Source organism: Phyllobates terribilis, unplaced genomic scaffold, assembly GCF_046119375.1.
Source record: "Phyllobates terribilis strain yellow unplaced genomic scaffold, ASM4611937v1 Scaffold_3__8_contigs__length_932513732, whole genome shotgun sequence".
NCBI lineage: Eukaryota > Metazoa > Chordata > Amphibia > Anura > Dendrobatidae > Phyllobates > Phyllobates terribilis.
In genome coordinates, this window is record NW_027362763.1 from 505,572,366 (window position 1) to 505,588,478 (window position 16,113).

Below are 16,113 nucleotides of genomic sequence, written 5' to 3' on the forward strand. Positions count from 1 at the left end.
CTTACATTGTTTAGAGTTCATTGCCAAGGGGATCGATTGACCACTAGAGCCTGCTGAGTATGCACATTTGCTACATTCCATGTTGAGTATTTGAGATCTCGGCCACCTCTCTCCAGTTTATTATTTTCTACAGAGCAGTTAACCAGTGCTACTCACCGATCCCTCTTGGCCCACTTTCCATTCCCTGTTGGCTCTTGAGCCACAGCTTCTGTTATCAGTTCTGAAAAATCAAAAGCATGTGGCCCCCACCTCTTGGCTGCTTAGCCAAAGCTGTTCTCCTAATCACTGCTCACTTTCCCCATGAGCTGCACTTGTGCCAAAGAATTGTCATCTCTATGTGCAAATGCAGAAATAACAATGTACACTTTACAACAAGCACTGACTGACATGAATGTGTCACAGTAGCACAATAAAGTATGGAAAATAATGATGCTGCTCAACCAGAACTGTCACTCAAAGAAGAGGGCCCAACCCCCCACCAACAAGGATGTGATGAGGCTAGTGAGCTGTATACTCCTGAAGACTCATGTTGAGACTAACCCTTTAAAAAATTCCTTTTAAACTTATGTAAATGACTTATCTCGATCTCTTGACTGTTGTCACAAGGATTCCTGTATTTTTAGTGGCAAACATAGCAGAAAAAAAACTGGGTCGCCAATGGACCACTTGACATCCGTCATGTCTCGATTAAGAACCGAAGATATGCTACATTTATGGTGAATTTTGATGTTAATTTGTTGGTGGATTTCACCCCTATTAGTTGGGAACTGGTGTAATCCTTTTCAAAAATCTGCAACAGATAGGGCATATTAAAATGCTCGAGTAGAGAAAACAGTCATTGGGTTTGTAATGAAAAACTCATTCACTTGCAATAAATGTGCTGATTCCACAGAAAGACAAAATCTACAGCTTTAGCATGCTTTAATATTTGTCATTAACATTCCCAAGATAACAGTTGTGTGTTATGAGGAATTGACACTAGACAGCTAAGGCCTATGATTTTCTTTTGTCATACTTTCTTTGGCATTTTACTAAAAAATTATTTTGTTGTGCAACCATGTGAACATGTCATCACTTCTGACAAGTTACAGATTACATCAGAATGCTTACTTCTTTACAGATCTCTTGGATACTCAGCCACTGCAGGAAACAGATGAAGAACTGGCAGCTGACATTGACTATACAGAAGTAATATCTGAGGAAGAGAAAGAAGAGCTAAAGAATGAACTGACTAAGGTAGACTTCACTTCATACTATCATTTTTATTAGTATGTTGGAATAGAAAAAATAATATAACTTGGATTACAAATATGTAGCCAAATAGTTTTTCCCAATAATGAATGAGTAATAATTAATTTATCAACAAAATCTATTCACTGAATATTTTAATAACTTGTATATACCGTATTTTTCACATTATCATTATAAGATGCACTTTTTTCCCCCAGATTTGGGGGGAAAATAGGGGTGCGCCTTATGATGTGAATATACCCTACTGGCTGCCGTGGAGTGGGGTCACAGGGTTGCTGCTGGCGGTGGAGGCAGGAATGTGGTGATGCTGTGGGCCCCACGCTGGGGGAGGGGGTATTTGGATGTCCTGATGCTGCAGGTTTTCATCAGTGCTGGAGCCCCACCGACATTCTCAGAAAGCACGAAGCCCCTGCACTTATATGCGCAGATTGAGATCTCTGCACCGAGATCTCGTTTCCTGAGATCTCAATCTGCGCATGCGCCACCCACGGCTGCCATTTTCCCGGAGTCCACCGCATTGTATACCATGTAAATGCGGGGGGCTCCGGGGTTTCACAAAATGTCGGCGGAGCCCCCGCACCGCTGAACACCCGCAACGTCCCCTCGCACCTCCGAACACCCCCTCCATCCAGCCTGAGGTCCACAGCATCACCCCACTCTTGCCATGCCCAGCTTCCTGCAGCAGTCACCCTGGGACCCCGCTCCACCGCATCCCCGGTAAGCAATAAGACGCACTGACTATAAGACGCACCACAATTTTATGAAAGTTTTTTTTCCCATTGTTCTTCCCAAAATTTATGTTGCGTCTTATAATCCTGTGTGTTTTATAATCTGCAAAATACGGTACTTTTTCAAAACAATTACTGCACTAACCGCTTACAGCCATGGAGTTTCTTCGCATGCCCAAATCAAACACTATTGCACAACCGTAATAATTAAACAATGCATGAGCAAAATATAAACAATTATTAGTTTTCATGGACCCTTAGCCTCATTATACGCAAAGAAAGACATTTTTTTGAGTACATTTTATCTAAAGAACATCAGGATATCGAACATTCCAAGGATGTGTCCTATTAAAATTGTCATACATGATTTTATAAAGCTGGTATATATCTATAAGTAAACAAGTAAAATAAACTATTAGCAAATTATTATAATAGCTATATTGATTATTTCCTTTATAACTTGCTACATAGTCAGAAACTGTAATCACGTGTCTACTAGATCTTCAATACATGTTTTTTAGTTCATTTTAACTATTTGATGTGTAAAAAATCTCCGTTAGCAATCCTGAAATGGTCAACAAATAGGCTAGTTACTGTTAACATGTGGTATTCTTGATATGGTTCTTTAGTTAGTATTTGCTGTTCTTAATGGGCTGCAGGTCTCATTAACAACTTAATCCAGTTGTTCTGTTTCTCCTTTGTACCTTTCAAGTAGTGCTAAGCAGCAATCCTAGCAACTTTCTATAGACAGTGGCTTGAAAAAGTATTCACCCTCTTGGCATTTTTTATGTTTTGCAACCTTAAAACCTGGAATTTCACTGTTTTTTTGGAGGGTTTGCTTCAGTTCATGTAATGAACATGCCTACATCTGTGAACATTTGGTTTGCTTTTTGTTGTGAACAACAAATAGGACAAAATTACTGAAAACTTCAGTGTGCATAATTATTCACACTGATAAAGTCAGTACTTTGTATAGCCTCCTTTTGCTGCAATTACAGCTGCAAGTCGCTTTGGATAAGTCTATATGGGCTTTCCACGTCTTGCCACTGGGATTTTTGCCCATTCCTCAATGCAAAACTGCTCCAGCTTGTCCAAGTTAGATGGTTTCCTCTGGTGAACAGCAACTTTCAAGTCTGACCACAGATTCTCAATTGGATTAAGGTCTGGGCTTTGACTAGGCCACTCCAAACCATTTACACGTTTCCCCTTAAACCACTCGAGTGTTGCTTTAGCAGTTTGCTTTGGTTCATAGTCTTGTTGGAAGGTGAACCTCTGTCCCAGTCTCAAATTACTGACAGACTGAAACAGGTTTTGCTCAAGAATATCCCTGTATTTCACACCATCCATCTGCCCTTGACTATGACCATTTTCCCTGTCCCTGCTGCCAAAAAACATACCCACAACATGATGCTGCCACCACCATGATTCAATGTGGGGATGATGTTCTTGGGGTGATGAACTGTGTTGGTTTGGCGCTAGACATAGCGTTTACCTTGGAGGCCAAAAAGTTCAATTTTGGTCTCATCTGACCATGGCACCTTCCTCCATACATTTGGGAAGTCTCTCACATGTCTTTTGGCAAACTCTGAACGATCCTTACATTTTTTATGTGTATAAAATAAAGGCTTTTTTCTGGCTACTCTTCCATAAGTGCCACTTCTGTGGAGTGTACAGCTTATTGTGGTCGAATGGACAGATACTCCAGTCTCTACTTGGGAACTCTGAGACCCTTAAGGGTTACATTTGGTCTCTGTGCTGCCTCTCTGATTAATGCCCTCCTAGCCTGGGTTTAGAGTTTTGGTGGACGGCCCTCTCTTGGCAGGTTTGTTGTGGTACCATGTTCTTTCCATTTGAAGATAATGGATTTGATGGTGCTCTGGGGGATCATCATCAGAGATTGGGATATTTTTTATAACCCAACCCTGACTTGTTCTTCTCAACAATTTTGTCCCTGACTTGTTTGGAGATCTCCTTTCTCTTCATGGTGTTGTTTGGTTAGTGGTGCCTCTTGCTTAATGGTGTTGCAGCCTCTGTGGCCTTTCAGAAAAGGTGTGTATATATTGACAGACCATGTGACACATAGATTGCACACAGGTGGACTTCCTTTCACTAAGCATGTGACTTATGAAGGTAATTGCTTGCACCAGAAAATTTTAGGGGCTTCATAGCAAAAGGGGTGAGTACATATGCATGTGCCAATTTTTAGTTATTTGATCCAATAAATTTAATTTATGCTTATATTTTTCTCACCTCACTTCCCCAACTTAGACTATATAGTGCAGATGTATCACACACAAATTTGATTACAAAAATATTTAAACACAGATTGTAATGTAACAAAATAGGTAACAATGCAAAGGGGGTTGAGTACTTTCTCAAGCCACTGTAAGTTCTTTAACCTCTTCACCCCTAAGCCTGTTTTCCCCTTCATGACCAGGCCAAATTTTACAATTCTGACCAGAGTCACTTTATGTGGTAATAACTCTGGAACTCTTCAATGGATCACAGTGATTCTGAAATTGTGTTTTTGAGACATGTTGTACTTCATGCTAGTGGTAAAATTTGTTCGATATAACTTGCATTTATTTTTGAAAATATCTGAAATTTAGAAATTTTCAAACTTTCAATTTTTATATCATTAAACCAGTTAGTCATGCTGTACAAAATAATTTATAAATAACATTTCCCACATGTCTACTTTACATCTGCATCATTTTGTAAGCATATTTTTTTTGTTTGGAAGTTAGAAGGGTTAAAAGTTGATCAGCAATTTTTAATTTTTCCTACAAAGTTTACAAAACCATTATTTTAGGGATAACATCACATTTGAAGTGACTTTGGGGGCCTATATGACAGAAAATACCCAAAAGTGACACCATTCTAAAAATTGCACCCCTCAAACTGCTCAAAACCACATCCAAGAAGTTTATTAACCCTTCATGTGTGTCACAGGAATTAAAGCAACGTGGAAGGAAAAAATTAACAAGAGAAAATGGACCCCAAAACTTGTTGTGAAATTTCTCCTGAGTACGCCGATACCCCATATGTGGGGGAAAACTACTGCTTGGGCGCACGGCGGGACTCGGAAGGGAATGAGCACAGTTTGACTTTTTAAACGCAAAAATGTCCGAAATCGAGAGCGGACGCCATGTTGCGTTTAGAGTTCCTGATATGCCTAAACAGTGGAAAGCCCCCACAACTGACACCATTTTGGAAACTAGACCCCTCAAGGAATGTATCTAGATGTGTGGTGAGCACCTTAAACCCCATGCTTTACAGGTGTTTATAACATAGAGCAGTGGAAATTAAAAATGTAATTTTTCCCACAAAAATGTTCTTTTAAACCCAAATTTTTTATTTTCACAAAGGTATAAGGAGAAATTGGACCTCAAAACTTGTTATGCAATGCTCCTGAGTACGCTGATACCCCATATGTGGGGAAAACTACTGTTTGGGTGCATGACAGAGCTCGGAAGGGAAGGAGTGATGTTTTGGAACGCAGAGTTTGATGGAATGGTCTGCGTGTGTAATTTCACATTTGGAGAGCCCCTGATGTGCCTCAACAGTGGAAACCCCCCACAAGCAACCCCATTTTGGAAACTAGACCCCCCCAAGGAATTTATCTAGACGTGTGGTGAGCGCCTTGAACCCTCAGGTGCTTCACAGAAGTTTAAAACATATAGCCATAAAAATTAAAAATCACATTTTTCACACAAAAATGTTTTTAGCCACATTTTTTTTTATTTTCACAAGGATAGCAGGAGAAAATGGGCCCCAGAATTTGTTGTGCAATTTCTCCTTTCTCCTGAGTTCACTGATATCCCATATGTGGTCGAAAACTACTTTTGAGGCACAGTGCAAAGCTCAGAAGGGAAGAAGTGCCATATTCGAGTTCATATTTTACTGTTATGGTTTGCGGGTGCCATGACCCACTGTGAGAGCCCATGAGGTGCCAGAACAGCAGGACCCCCCATAAGTGACCCCATTTTAGAAACTACACCTCTCAATGAATTCATCTAGGGGTGCAGTGATCATATTGACACCACAGGTATGTCACAGAATTTTATACCATTAGGCAGTGAAGAAAAAATAATTACATTTTTACCATAAAAAATTTGTTTTAGCCCCAGATATAACATTTTCAACTGGAGAAATGGGTAAAAATGGCACCAAAATGTGTCACACAATTTCTGCTGAACATAGAAATACCCCATATGTGGCTGTACAGTACTGCTTAGCCACAGAGCGAGACTCTGGAGGGACGGAATGCCAGATTTTCCTAGAATAGTTTGCGGACTCCATATACAGAGCCCCTAAGTGCTAGAAGAGCAGAATCCCCCCTCAAGTGACACTATTTTGGAAATTATACCCTTTTGGGAATTTATCTACAAGTGTAGTGACAATTTTGACTCAATGGGTGTTTAACAGAAACAAGCAGCAGTGGATGTTGCTGAGTGAAAATGGAAAATCTGCTATTGTAGTGGCTGTGTTCGTTGTAGTGCCCAGTACATTGTAGTGCCCAGTACGTTGTAATGCCCATCTCAAGCTTCTGGAGACATGCACCCATAAATTAGGCGGGCTTTCATCGCTACAGAAATGCCAAACATGTGATCGCTAAATGTGGTTTAGGCACACTGTGAAGCTCAGAAGGGAGAGGGGCAATTGAATTTGGGAGTGCAGAATTTGCCTAATTTATTTTGGGGGGTGAGGAGCCATAGCGCTTTTCCAGAGCCTTTGTGCCAGTAGTGTGAAAGCCTCCTATATTTCCATTAACAAATGACGGACCTGAGTGGGGACTTGCTTTTTTTGTGGATTGAGTTGAAGCTTTTGTTGGGAACATTTTGTATAACATTTGGGATCACATTTATCCTGTGCTCTACGCTGTGCACTCACATAAAAGTTTCCATATAAATCTCCAAGTAACATGATTCAGATGAAACCCACGAAGGATCTATAATGAGGCAGCAGACTTACTCTTGACTCAATCTGGCCTCTATTCAGTGGTGTCCTTCTTTTCAGAAGTGCACAAAACTGTGGCGGACTGCGCTTTTATGCATGGTTAAAAAGACGGACACTGCTTTGATATGGCAGCTTTATTCTTTGCGTGAGTACAATTACAGCGATGCCACATTTATATAATTTTTTTATGTTTTGGAGCTTTTACCCAATAAAAACTATTTTATAGAAAAATAAATATTTTTGCATCGCTTTATTCCGAGAGCTATAACTTTTTATTTTATACTTATACTTATAAAATATTATATAATATAATATTATCAAATACTTATTTATGGGTACAATATATATATATATATATATACTCTGGATTGATTTTTAAGCAAATAACCAGGATTAAGATAAAAAAAAATTTGCCCTGGCCCCTGATATCTGGGGCTCTCTAGAAATATGTGTAATTATTACAGCAGCAGCAGCAGACAGGACGTTCAATGCACCCTCTTGTGCTATATTATACACTGCAGTCTGCCACATTCACTGCCTGCCTGCCTAGCTCTGATATATACACTGCTCAAAAAATAAAGGGAACACTCAAATAACACATCCTAGATCTGAATGAATGAAATCTTCTCATTGAATACTTTGTTCTGTACAAAGTTGAATGTGCTGACCACAAAATCACACAAAAATAATCAGTGGAAATCAAATTTATTAACCAATGGAGGTCTGGATTTGGAGTCACCCCCAAAATTAAAGTGGAAAAACACACTACAGGCTGATCCAACTTTGATGTAATGTCCTTAAAACAAGTCAAAATGAGGCTCTTTATTGTGTGTGGCCTCCATGTGCCTGTATGACCTCCCTACAACACCTTTGCATGCTCCTGATGAGGTTGCGAATGGTCTCCTGTGGGATCTCCTCCCAGACCTGGACTAAAGCATCCGCCAACTCCTGGACAGTCTGTGGTGCAACGTGACGTTGGTGGATGAAGCGAGACATGATGTCCCAGATGTGCTCAATTGGATTCAGGTCTGGGGACTGGGCGGGATAGTCCATAGCTTCAATGCTTTCATCTTGCAGGAACTGCTGACACACTCCAGCCACATGAGGTCTGGCATTGTCCTGCATTAGGAGGAATCCAGGGCCAACCGCACCAGCATATGGTCTCACAAGGGGTCTGATGATCTCATCTTGGTACCTAATGTCAGTGAGGCTACCTCTGGAAAGCTCATGGAGGGCTGTGTGGCCCTCCAAAGAAATGCCACCCCACACCATTACTGACCCACTGCCAAACCGGTCATGCCGAAGGATGTTGCAGGCAGCAGATCACTCTCCACGGCGTCTCTAGACTCTGTCACGTCTGTCACATGTGCTCAGTGTGAACCTGCTTTCATCTGTGAAGAGCACCGGGCACCAGTGGCGACTTTGCCAATCTTGGTGTTCTGTGGCAAATGCCAAGCGTCCTGCACGGTGTTGGGCTGTGAGCACAATCCCCATCTGTGGACGTCGGGCCCTCATACCACCCTCATGGAGTCGGTTTCTAACAGTTTGTGCAGACACATGCACATTTGTGGCCTGCTGGAGGTCATTTTGCAGGGCTCTGGCAGTGCTCCTCCTGTTCCTCCTTGCACAAAGGCGGAGGTAGAGGTCCTGCTGCTGGGTTTTTGCCTTCCTACGGCCCCCTCCATGTCTCCTGGTGTACTGTCCTGTCTCCTGGTAGCACCTCCAGCCTCTGGACACTATGCTGACAGACACCGCAAACCTTCTTGCCACAGCTCGCATTGATGTGCCATCCTGGTTGAGCTGCACTAACTGAGCAACGTCTGTGGGTTGTAGAGTCCGCCTCATGCTACCACGAGTGTGAAAGCACAACCAACATTCAAAAGTGACCAAAACATCAGCCAGAAAGCATTGGTACTGAGATGTGGTCTGTGGTCCCCACCTGCAGAACCACTCCTTTATTGAGGGTGTCTTGATAATTCCACATGTGTTAATTCATAGTTTTGATGCCTTCAGTGTGAATGTACAATTTTCATAGTCATGAAAATACAGAAAAATCTTTAAATGAGAAGGTGTGTCCAAACTTTTGGTCTGTACTGTATATAACCATTATCAGCATCCCCAAATTGATACTTTCTGTTAATGACTCTTGAATTCTAATTTGTTTGTTATCTTTGACATTTTTTTTTTTAACTTCTATGTTTGTATAGCTAGAAGATGAAATTGTAACTCTACGTCAAGTGTTAGCTGCCAAAGAGAAGCACCTGGCGGAGATAAAGCATAAGCTGGGAGTCAGCATGATGAATGAGCTGAAGCAGAACTTTAGTCGCAGCTGGCACGATGTGCAGACCCATTCCGCGTAAGTGTAATCTCGTCAACTATTCATGATATGACCTCAATGAGTGTAATTGTCCCACTGTTCATTACAATACATCCTAGATAGCGTTATATAAATTTGTGTCAATTACTTTGTTTTGAACTGCACTCAATAATATATATAATGACAAAAATATTACGACACACAAAAGTATTGTAACATTCCGTATCTCAGATTAATCACTGAATTCTGTTTTTTTAATTCAGTTTTATTGCGACAGGTGTATAAATCCAGCCTCTAACCATGCAGTCTGCCCTTCCTACATTTGTGAAGGAATGAGCCGTTCTACAGAGCTCTCGGAATATGAGTGTGGTACTGTAATAGGGTGTCACTGTAACCACAAAGCTGAAAACACGGGCCAGCACACCTGTGTAATATGTAGGTGCACGTTCACACTGTGGCCATTTACAGACGAAACCTAGGGTAAAAATGATTAAAAATACTCTGCAGTAGATAAATAGCAGCAGTACATTTTTTGATAAAAAAAAATGTCAACTAAGTGCCTTATGTTTTTTACTATTATTTATATACTTACTTCTGGGTATCTATTCAAAATTACAACAAGTCAGCTCATTAAATTTCTGTCCTCATAAATAATCCACAATCAACTGTAGGCAGTGTCATAGAAAAGGGAAAACATTTAGGAACTGCATTTACTCAGATATGAAGTGGCAGACCATGTAAAGTACAGAGCGGGCTCGCCAAGTGTTGACGCACATAGTGGATAGAGGTTTACAGCACTCTGCTAACTCAATAACTGCAGAGATCCAAATCCAGGCATTGTAGAGAGGTCATACAGGCACGTGGAGGCCACACACAATACTGAGCCTCATTTTGACTTGTTTTAAGGACATTACATCAAAGTTGGATCAGCCTGTAGTGTGTTTTTCCACTTTAATTTTGGGGTTGACTCCAAATCCAGGACTCCATTGGTTAATAAATTTGATTTCCATTGATGATTTTTGTGTGATTTTGTTGTCAGCGCATTCAGCTTTGTACAGAACAAAGTATTCAATGAGAATATTTAATTTATTCAGATCTAGGATGTGTTATTTGCGTGTTCCCTTTATTTTTTTGAGTAGTGTATATATAACTCTTCAACATTGAAATTGCAACACCAAGAAGGAAAAGTCGTAGTATCGATAGACATGTTAATGATATGCAAATGATGACAAAATGGAAACAAAATTTTCAAAACATCTCGAATTTATGACTGCCACGTGCAAAAAAACATGCACTTACACAACTTGGTATGCTAACAGTGAGATCATTAATGGTCATCTAAAGAATGCTCTGCCATGCTGAATGCACTTGGGCAGGCAAATCAGTAAGAACCGCTGCTGGCACCTCCCTTTAGTAATTGATGATCAATGACATCCCAAATGTGCTTGATTGGAGACTAGTCCAGGAGCGCTGCAGGCCATGGTTACATGTTTAGACCATGCTGAGTAGTGCGTTTAGACCACACAGTCTTCTCACAGTAGCAGGAGCAACATAAATTGGTTGACAATTGCAAAGAGAGCTGTCAGCAGCAGATCTTGAGTTGCGTGTCCAAGTGCATTCAGCATGGCAGAATATTCCTTGTACTCCACATGAGCATTATACAAGATTTCTGTCTATTTCTGTGCTGAGTTAAAACTGCTCTCTGCTCCGGGCCCACACTAATCTATATGCAATGCAGGAGAGAAAGCTACAAGGACTTGCATGGATGCTGTAGGTCCTGACTATCTTAAAGGGACTCTGTCAGCACAGAATGACTGTGTTCATAATGCAGAGTGTACATAATGTGCATGCTGTAAAGCTATATATGTATAATATACATGCTGCAGAAAAACATTGTTAATAGCTATATTACCTCCCTATTCTACCCTAGGGCAATAAATTAGTGATATTGACTAGTGTTGAGCGAACATGCTCGACACTGCTCGGTACTCGCCCGAGCATCACGCTACTCGGGATGTTCGGCGAGCACCGAGCATTTCCGAGTTACTCGGGCGGGAGCTCGGGTCTAGAGAAACAGAAGTGGTGTTTTGCACTTCCACGGTTCAAACCTCTGTATTATCCATTTTGGGCCATTTGTATCTAAAAAAAAAAGCAGTTTGAGTGTGTCGCTCACTGTTCAGCCGCAAATATCTCTATTTAAAAAAGTGTGGTATACCCCAGTAAACAATAACTGTGGTTTTGCCATCCCACGGTAAAAAATCTCTATTATTCAGCTCTTGGTATTTTTTTCCGTAAAGAAAAACAGTAGTGTCTCCTGACTGTTGTGACACAAAAATATATCTGTTGAAAATAGTCTTGTGTAGGCCCGACATCCCAGTGTGGTTTCGCAGTTCCACGGGTCAAATCGCTGTACTATCCAGTTTTGGACCTTTGGTATCTAAAAAAAAAAAAGCAGTTTGAGTGTGTCGCTCACTGTTCAGCCGCAAATATCTCTATTTAAAAAAGTGTGGTATACCCCAGTAAACAATAACTGTGGTTTTCCTCTTCCACGGTTCTAATCTACTCTTTATTACCCTTTTTCCATTGATAGTGCAAGTGTAAGCTATTTTGCTTCATTTACAATGGGCAAGGCGCGTGGCAAGGGACGTGGAAGTGGACGTTCTGGTGATGGTTCGTGCAGAGGACGGGGCCGTGGCCAAGGTGAAAATGTGCCACAACCAGCAGCCACATCTTCTCGCTCCCACTTCTTGACCGAATTACTAGGGAAGCACAGAACAACACCAGTATTGAGAACTGATCAGTGTGAACAGGTTATTAATTGGATAGCAGACAATACTTTCAGTTACCTGGGCACCACCACCTCCGGTCTGTCTTCCACACGGTCAAGTCTTAGTAGCCGTGAGTCTCGACCGCATACTCCTCCTCACCCTGAGGCTCCTTCCTCCCACCATGCCGAGTGTCGTCAGACAGCAAGTGATCCCACACTTGGACACTCAGAGCTGTTCACTGGTCCATTTCCATATTTGGGCCCCTCGCCTGATACGCTTGAAGTGGTGGAAGAGGAGATCCCATGTTGCGATGCCCAAATATTTGAACAGCCACGGCCACAGGAAGTCGACGTTGGCAATCTGTCACAAGAGGTGGACGATGACGAGACACAATTGCCAGGAAGTGAGGAGGAGGATCGTGGTGCGCAAGTGGAAGAGGAGGAGGTGGTGGATGATCTAGTAACTGACCCAACGTGGAAGGAGGACATGCAGAGTGAGGCCAGCAGCACACAGGGGGAGGGAGGCAGAGTACCCCAACAGGCAGGAAGAAGCAGTGTGGTGGCCGCAGACAGAAGGCAGGCAACCGTTCCCCGTAACACCAACACGAGGGACGTTGCCAGCACAAGCGGTAGGTCTTCCAGAGTCTGGAATTTTTTTAAAGACTCTGCTGATAATCCCAAAAAGGCCATATGTTCCACCTGCCATGCCAGCATCAGCAGGGGGGACAAAACTACCAGCCTGACCACCACCAGCATGATCAGGCACATGGCAGCAAAGCACCCGACTTTGTGGGGCGAAACCCAGGGTCCACGACCAGTGTCAGCGGGTGTCACCACTGCTTCTTCCCCTGTTGTGCGTGCAATAGAACCCCCTGTTGTGTGTGCAAGGCAATCCCCTGTCCATACTGCATGTAAAGATGCACCCTCCTCTCAGTCTTCACTTGTTATGGCAGTTTCTCAAGAAACAGCATCAACGTCCACGTCCCACCGCAGCGTTCAATTGTCCATATCCCAGACCTTTGAACGAAAGCGGAAATTCGTAGCTAACGCCCCACAGGCCACAGTCCTAAATTCGCACATTTCACGACTGCTTGCATTGGAAATGCTGCCTTTTAGGCTGGTGGAGACGGAATCCTTCTGCAATCTTATGGCGGTGGCCGTCCCTCGGTACTCGGTCCCCAGCCGACACTATTTTGCCATCCCCGCTCTACACAAGCACGTGTCCAAAAGCATCTGCCGTGCCCTCAGCAACGCAGTTACTGGGAGAGTCCACCTGACAGCGGACACGTGGACAAGTGCTTGTGGCCAGGGACGGTACATCTCTCTGACGGCACACTGGGTAAACATAGTGGAAACCGGGACCCAGTCGGACCTTGGGACGGAACACATCCTCCCCACACCGAGGATTGCGGGCCCTATGTCAGTCAGAGTTGCCCCCACAGTGTACAGCTCCTGCGCATCCTCCTCCTCCTCCTCATGTTCAGCCTCCATCTCAGATATCACCACATCAGTTACAAGCTGGAAGCATTGCAGTACTGCCTCCGCCAAGCGGCAACAGGCTGTGCTGAAACTCATAAGCTTAGGTGATAAACCTCACACTGCTTGTGAGTTGTGGACAGCTGTGAAAGAGCAGGCAGATCTGTGGCTGAGACCGCTGAACCTACATCCCGGCATATTCGTGTGTGACAATGGCCGTAACCTGGTGGCGGCTCTGAGGCGAGGTGAGATCACACACGTACCATGCCTGGCTCATGTGCTTAACCTCGTCGTTCAGCGGTTTCTTAAATCGTACCCTGAGTTGCCAGATCTGCTCGTGAAAGTACGCCGCCTGTCAGCTCATTTTCGCAAGTCGGCTACAGCTTCCGCCGCCCTTGCTGTGTTGCAGCAGCATTTGCAGCTTCCGGCACACCGACTGGTGTGTGATGTCCCCACACGTTGGAACTCTACCCTCCACATGTTGCAAAGGATTTGTGAGCAGAAGAGAGCAGTTGTGGAGTACCAGCTGCAACAAGGCCGTCGATATTCAGGTCAGACTCCACACATAAGACCTCAGGAGTGGACCTGGATGTCTGACATATGTACTATCCTGACAAACTTTGAGGAGGCCACCAAGATGGTGAGTGGCGATGACGCCATCATTAGTGTCAGCATCCCACTTGTCTGTCTTTTGCAACGCTCTCTACAGAGAATTAAAGAGGAGGCATTGCAGCCAGAGTATGATGAGATGGATCAAGAAGCCGTAGCGGGCGATTACACACAGCCCAGCCTCATCTCATCCCAACGTGCATTGGGGGACAATGAGGGAGAGGAGGAGGAGGAGGAGGAAGAACAGGAGCTGCTATCATGCGTTGTAGACGGTAGTACCTGTACAAGTGTCATACCGTCGGTTCAGTGTGGGTTGCCTGAGGACAGGGGGGAGGAGGAGGAGGAAGAGGAGGAGGAGGAGAGCATGGTCAGTCGTCATCTTGGTGAGGACACGGAAATCTTGCCCGTTACCAGTCTGGCACGCATGACTGATTTTATGTTAAGCTGCCTTAACCGTGACCCTCGCGTTGTCAAAATGTTGGGTGACAGTCATTACTGGTTGGTGACACTTGTAGACCCCCGCTACAAGGAGAACTTTCACTCTCTTATTCCTGAGGTGGAGAGGTCTACAAAAATGGGGCAATACCAGAAGGCCCTTGCTGCAGAACTCTTAAAAAAATTCCCATCTGAACACGCTAGCGGCAGAGGTCACAGTTCGTTGCCCAACCAAGGCGTACAGGCGAGAGAGATGCAACTCCAATCCAGCAGAGGCAGGGGAACACTGTCAACGTTCTGGGACAGTTTTCTGACACCCGCCCAGCTTACAGGCCCTGAGGCGCGGGGTACTCTCACAAGGAGTGGAAAGTTTCAAAAGATGGTGAGGGAGTACCTTGCCGATCGTACCAGCGTCCTCCGTGATTCCTCTGTGCCTTTTAATTATTGGGTATCCAAGCTGGACACTTGGAATGAACTCGCTCTGTACGCCTTGGAGGTCCTGGCCTGCCCTGCCGCTAGCGTGTTATCAGAGCGTGTTTTTAGTGCCGCTGGGGGAATTATAACTGATAAGCGCACTCGCCTGTCAACTGACAATGCTGACAAGCTGACCCTTATCAATATGAACAAGGGCTGGATTGGGCCAGACTTCTCATCACCACCAAATGACAGCAGAGTAACATAAAGTCAAATCCACGGTGTTATTTCGGGAGGTGTATTCACATGCACCGCTTCACACCCACACATGGGTATACGCTTTCTCGTTTCGGCTGTTTAATCTTCTTCTCCTTATCCTCAGCCTCCACCACCGCTATACCACCAGGGTGCCAGCATTGCAAGTTCCTCCATCCTTATTTTTGGCAGCTTTTGCTTGCAAGGCATAAGCAAATACTATGGGACACCCACTCCCCAATAATGGGACTTATGTTTGTAATATGCTGTACTGCATGGCTCTTGTAAGGGGCATTGCAAGTTGCTCCGTCCTAATTTTTGGCAGCTTTTGCTGGGAAAGCATAAGCAAATACCATGGGACACCCACTCCCCAATAATGGGACTTATGTTTGTAATATGCTGTACTGCATGGCTCTTGTAAGGGGCATTGCAAGTTGCTCCGTCCTAATTTTTGGCAGCTTTTGCTGGGAAAGCATAAGCAAATACCATGGGACACCCACTCCCCAATAATGGGACTTATATTTGTAATATGCTGTACTGCATGTGACGCGCCCCCTGGGCCGTGTGTACACGTGTGTGGGATACCCAGTGCCGGGTCTCTGGGGTCTGTAGTCTCCGTGGCGGTGACCCGGTCCCGTGGCTCAGGCTGGTCAAACCAGTGGCAGTCTTTCTTAGGTTTTGAGGTTAATTGTCCGACTGCGCCACCCGTGGATTGCTGTCAGGGAGTACCACCACTGCGAGGCAGACCGCTGAGGCTGGTGTTGTGTGCGCAGCATAGAATGGGATAACTCCCCTCGGGAGGAGTATAGCCTCAGGGCAGTGAGTGTGGATGATGGGGGTGATGGTGCACGAGTGCAGCAGGAATGACTCAGAGTCTTTGCAGTGCAGTTCAGGGTCTTTAC

At 44.0% G+C, this 16,113-nt stretch overlaps 1 protein-coding gene across 2 annotated transcripts in view; it reads left to right on the forward strand.

Annotated features, from left to right (window-relative positions):
• TPD52L1 (TPD52 like 1) overlaps positions 1-16,113 on the forward strand; it is a 160,738-nt gene that overhangs the window by 69,741 nt on the left and 74,884 nt on the right. For both annotated transcript variants that reach the window (XM_073676013.1, XM_073676014.1), the window contains exons 2-3: positions 1,121-1,236; positions 9,146-9,294. In XM_073676013.1, the coding sequence (XP_073532114.1) occupies positions 1,121-1,236; positions 9,146-9,294 (265 nt within the window). The remainder of the gene's footprint in view (positions 1-1,120; positions 1,237-9,145; positions 9,295-16,113) is intronic.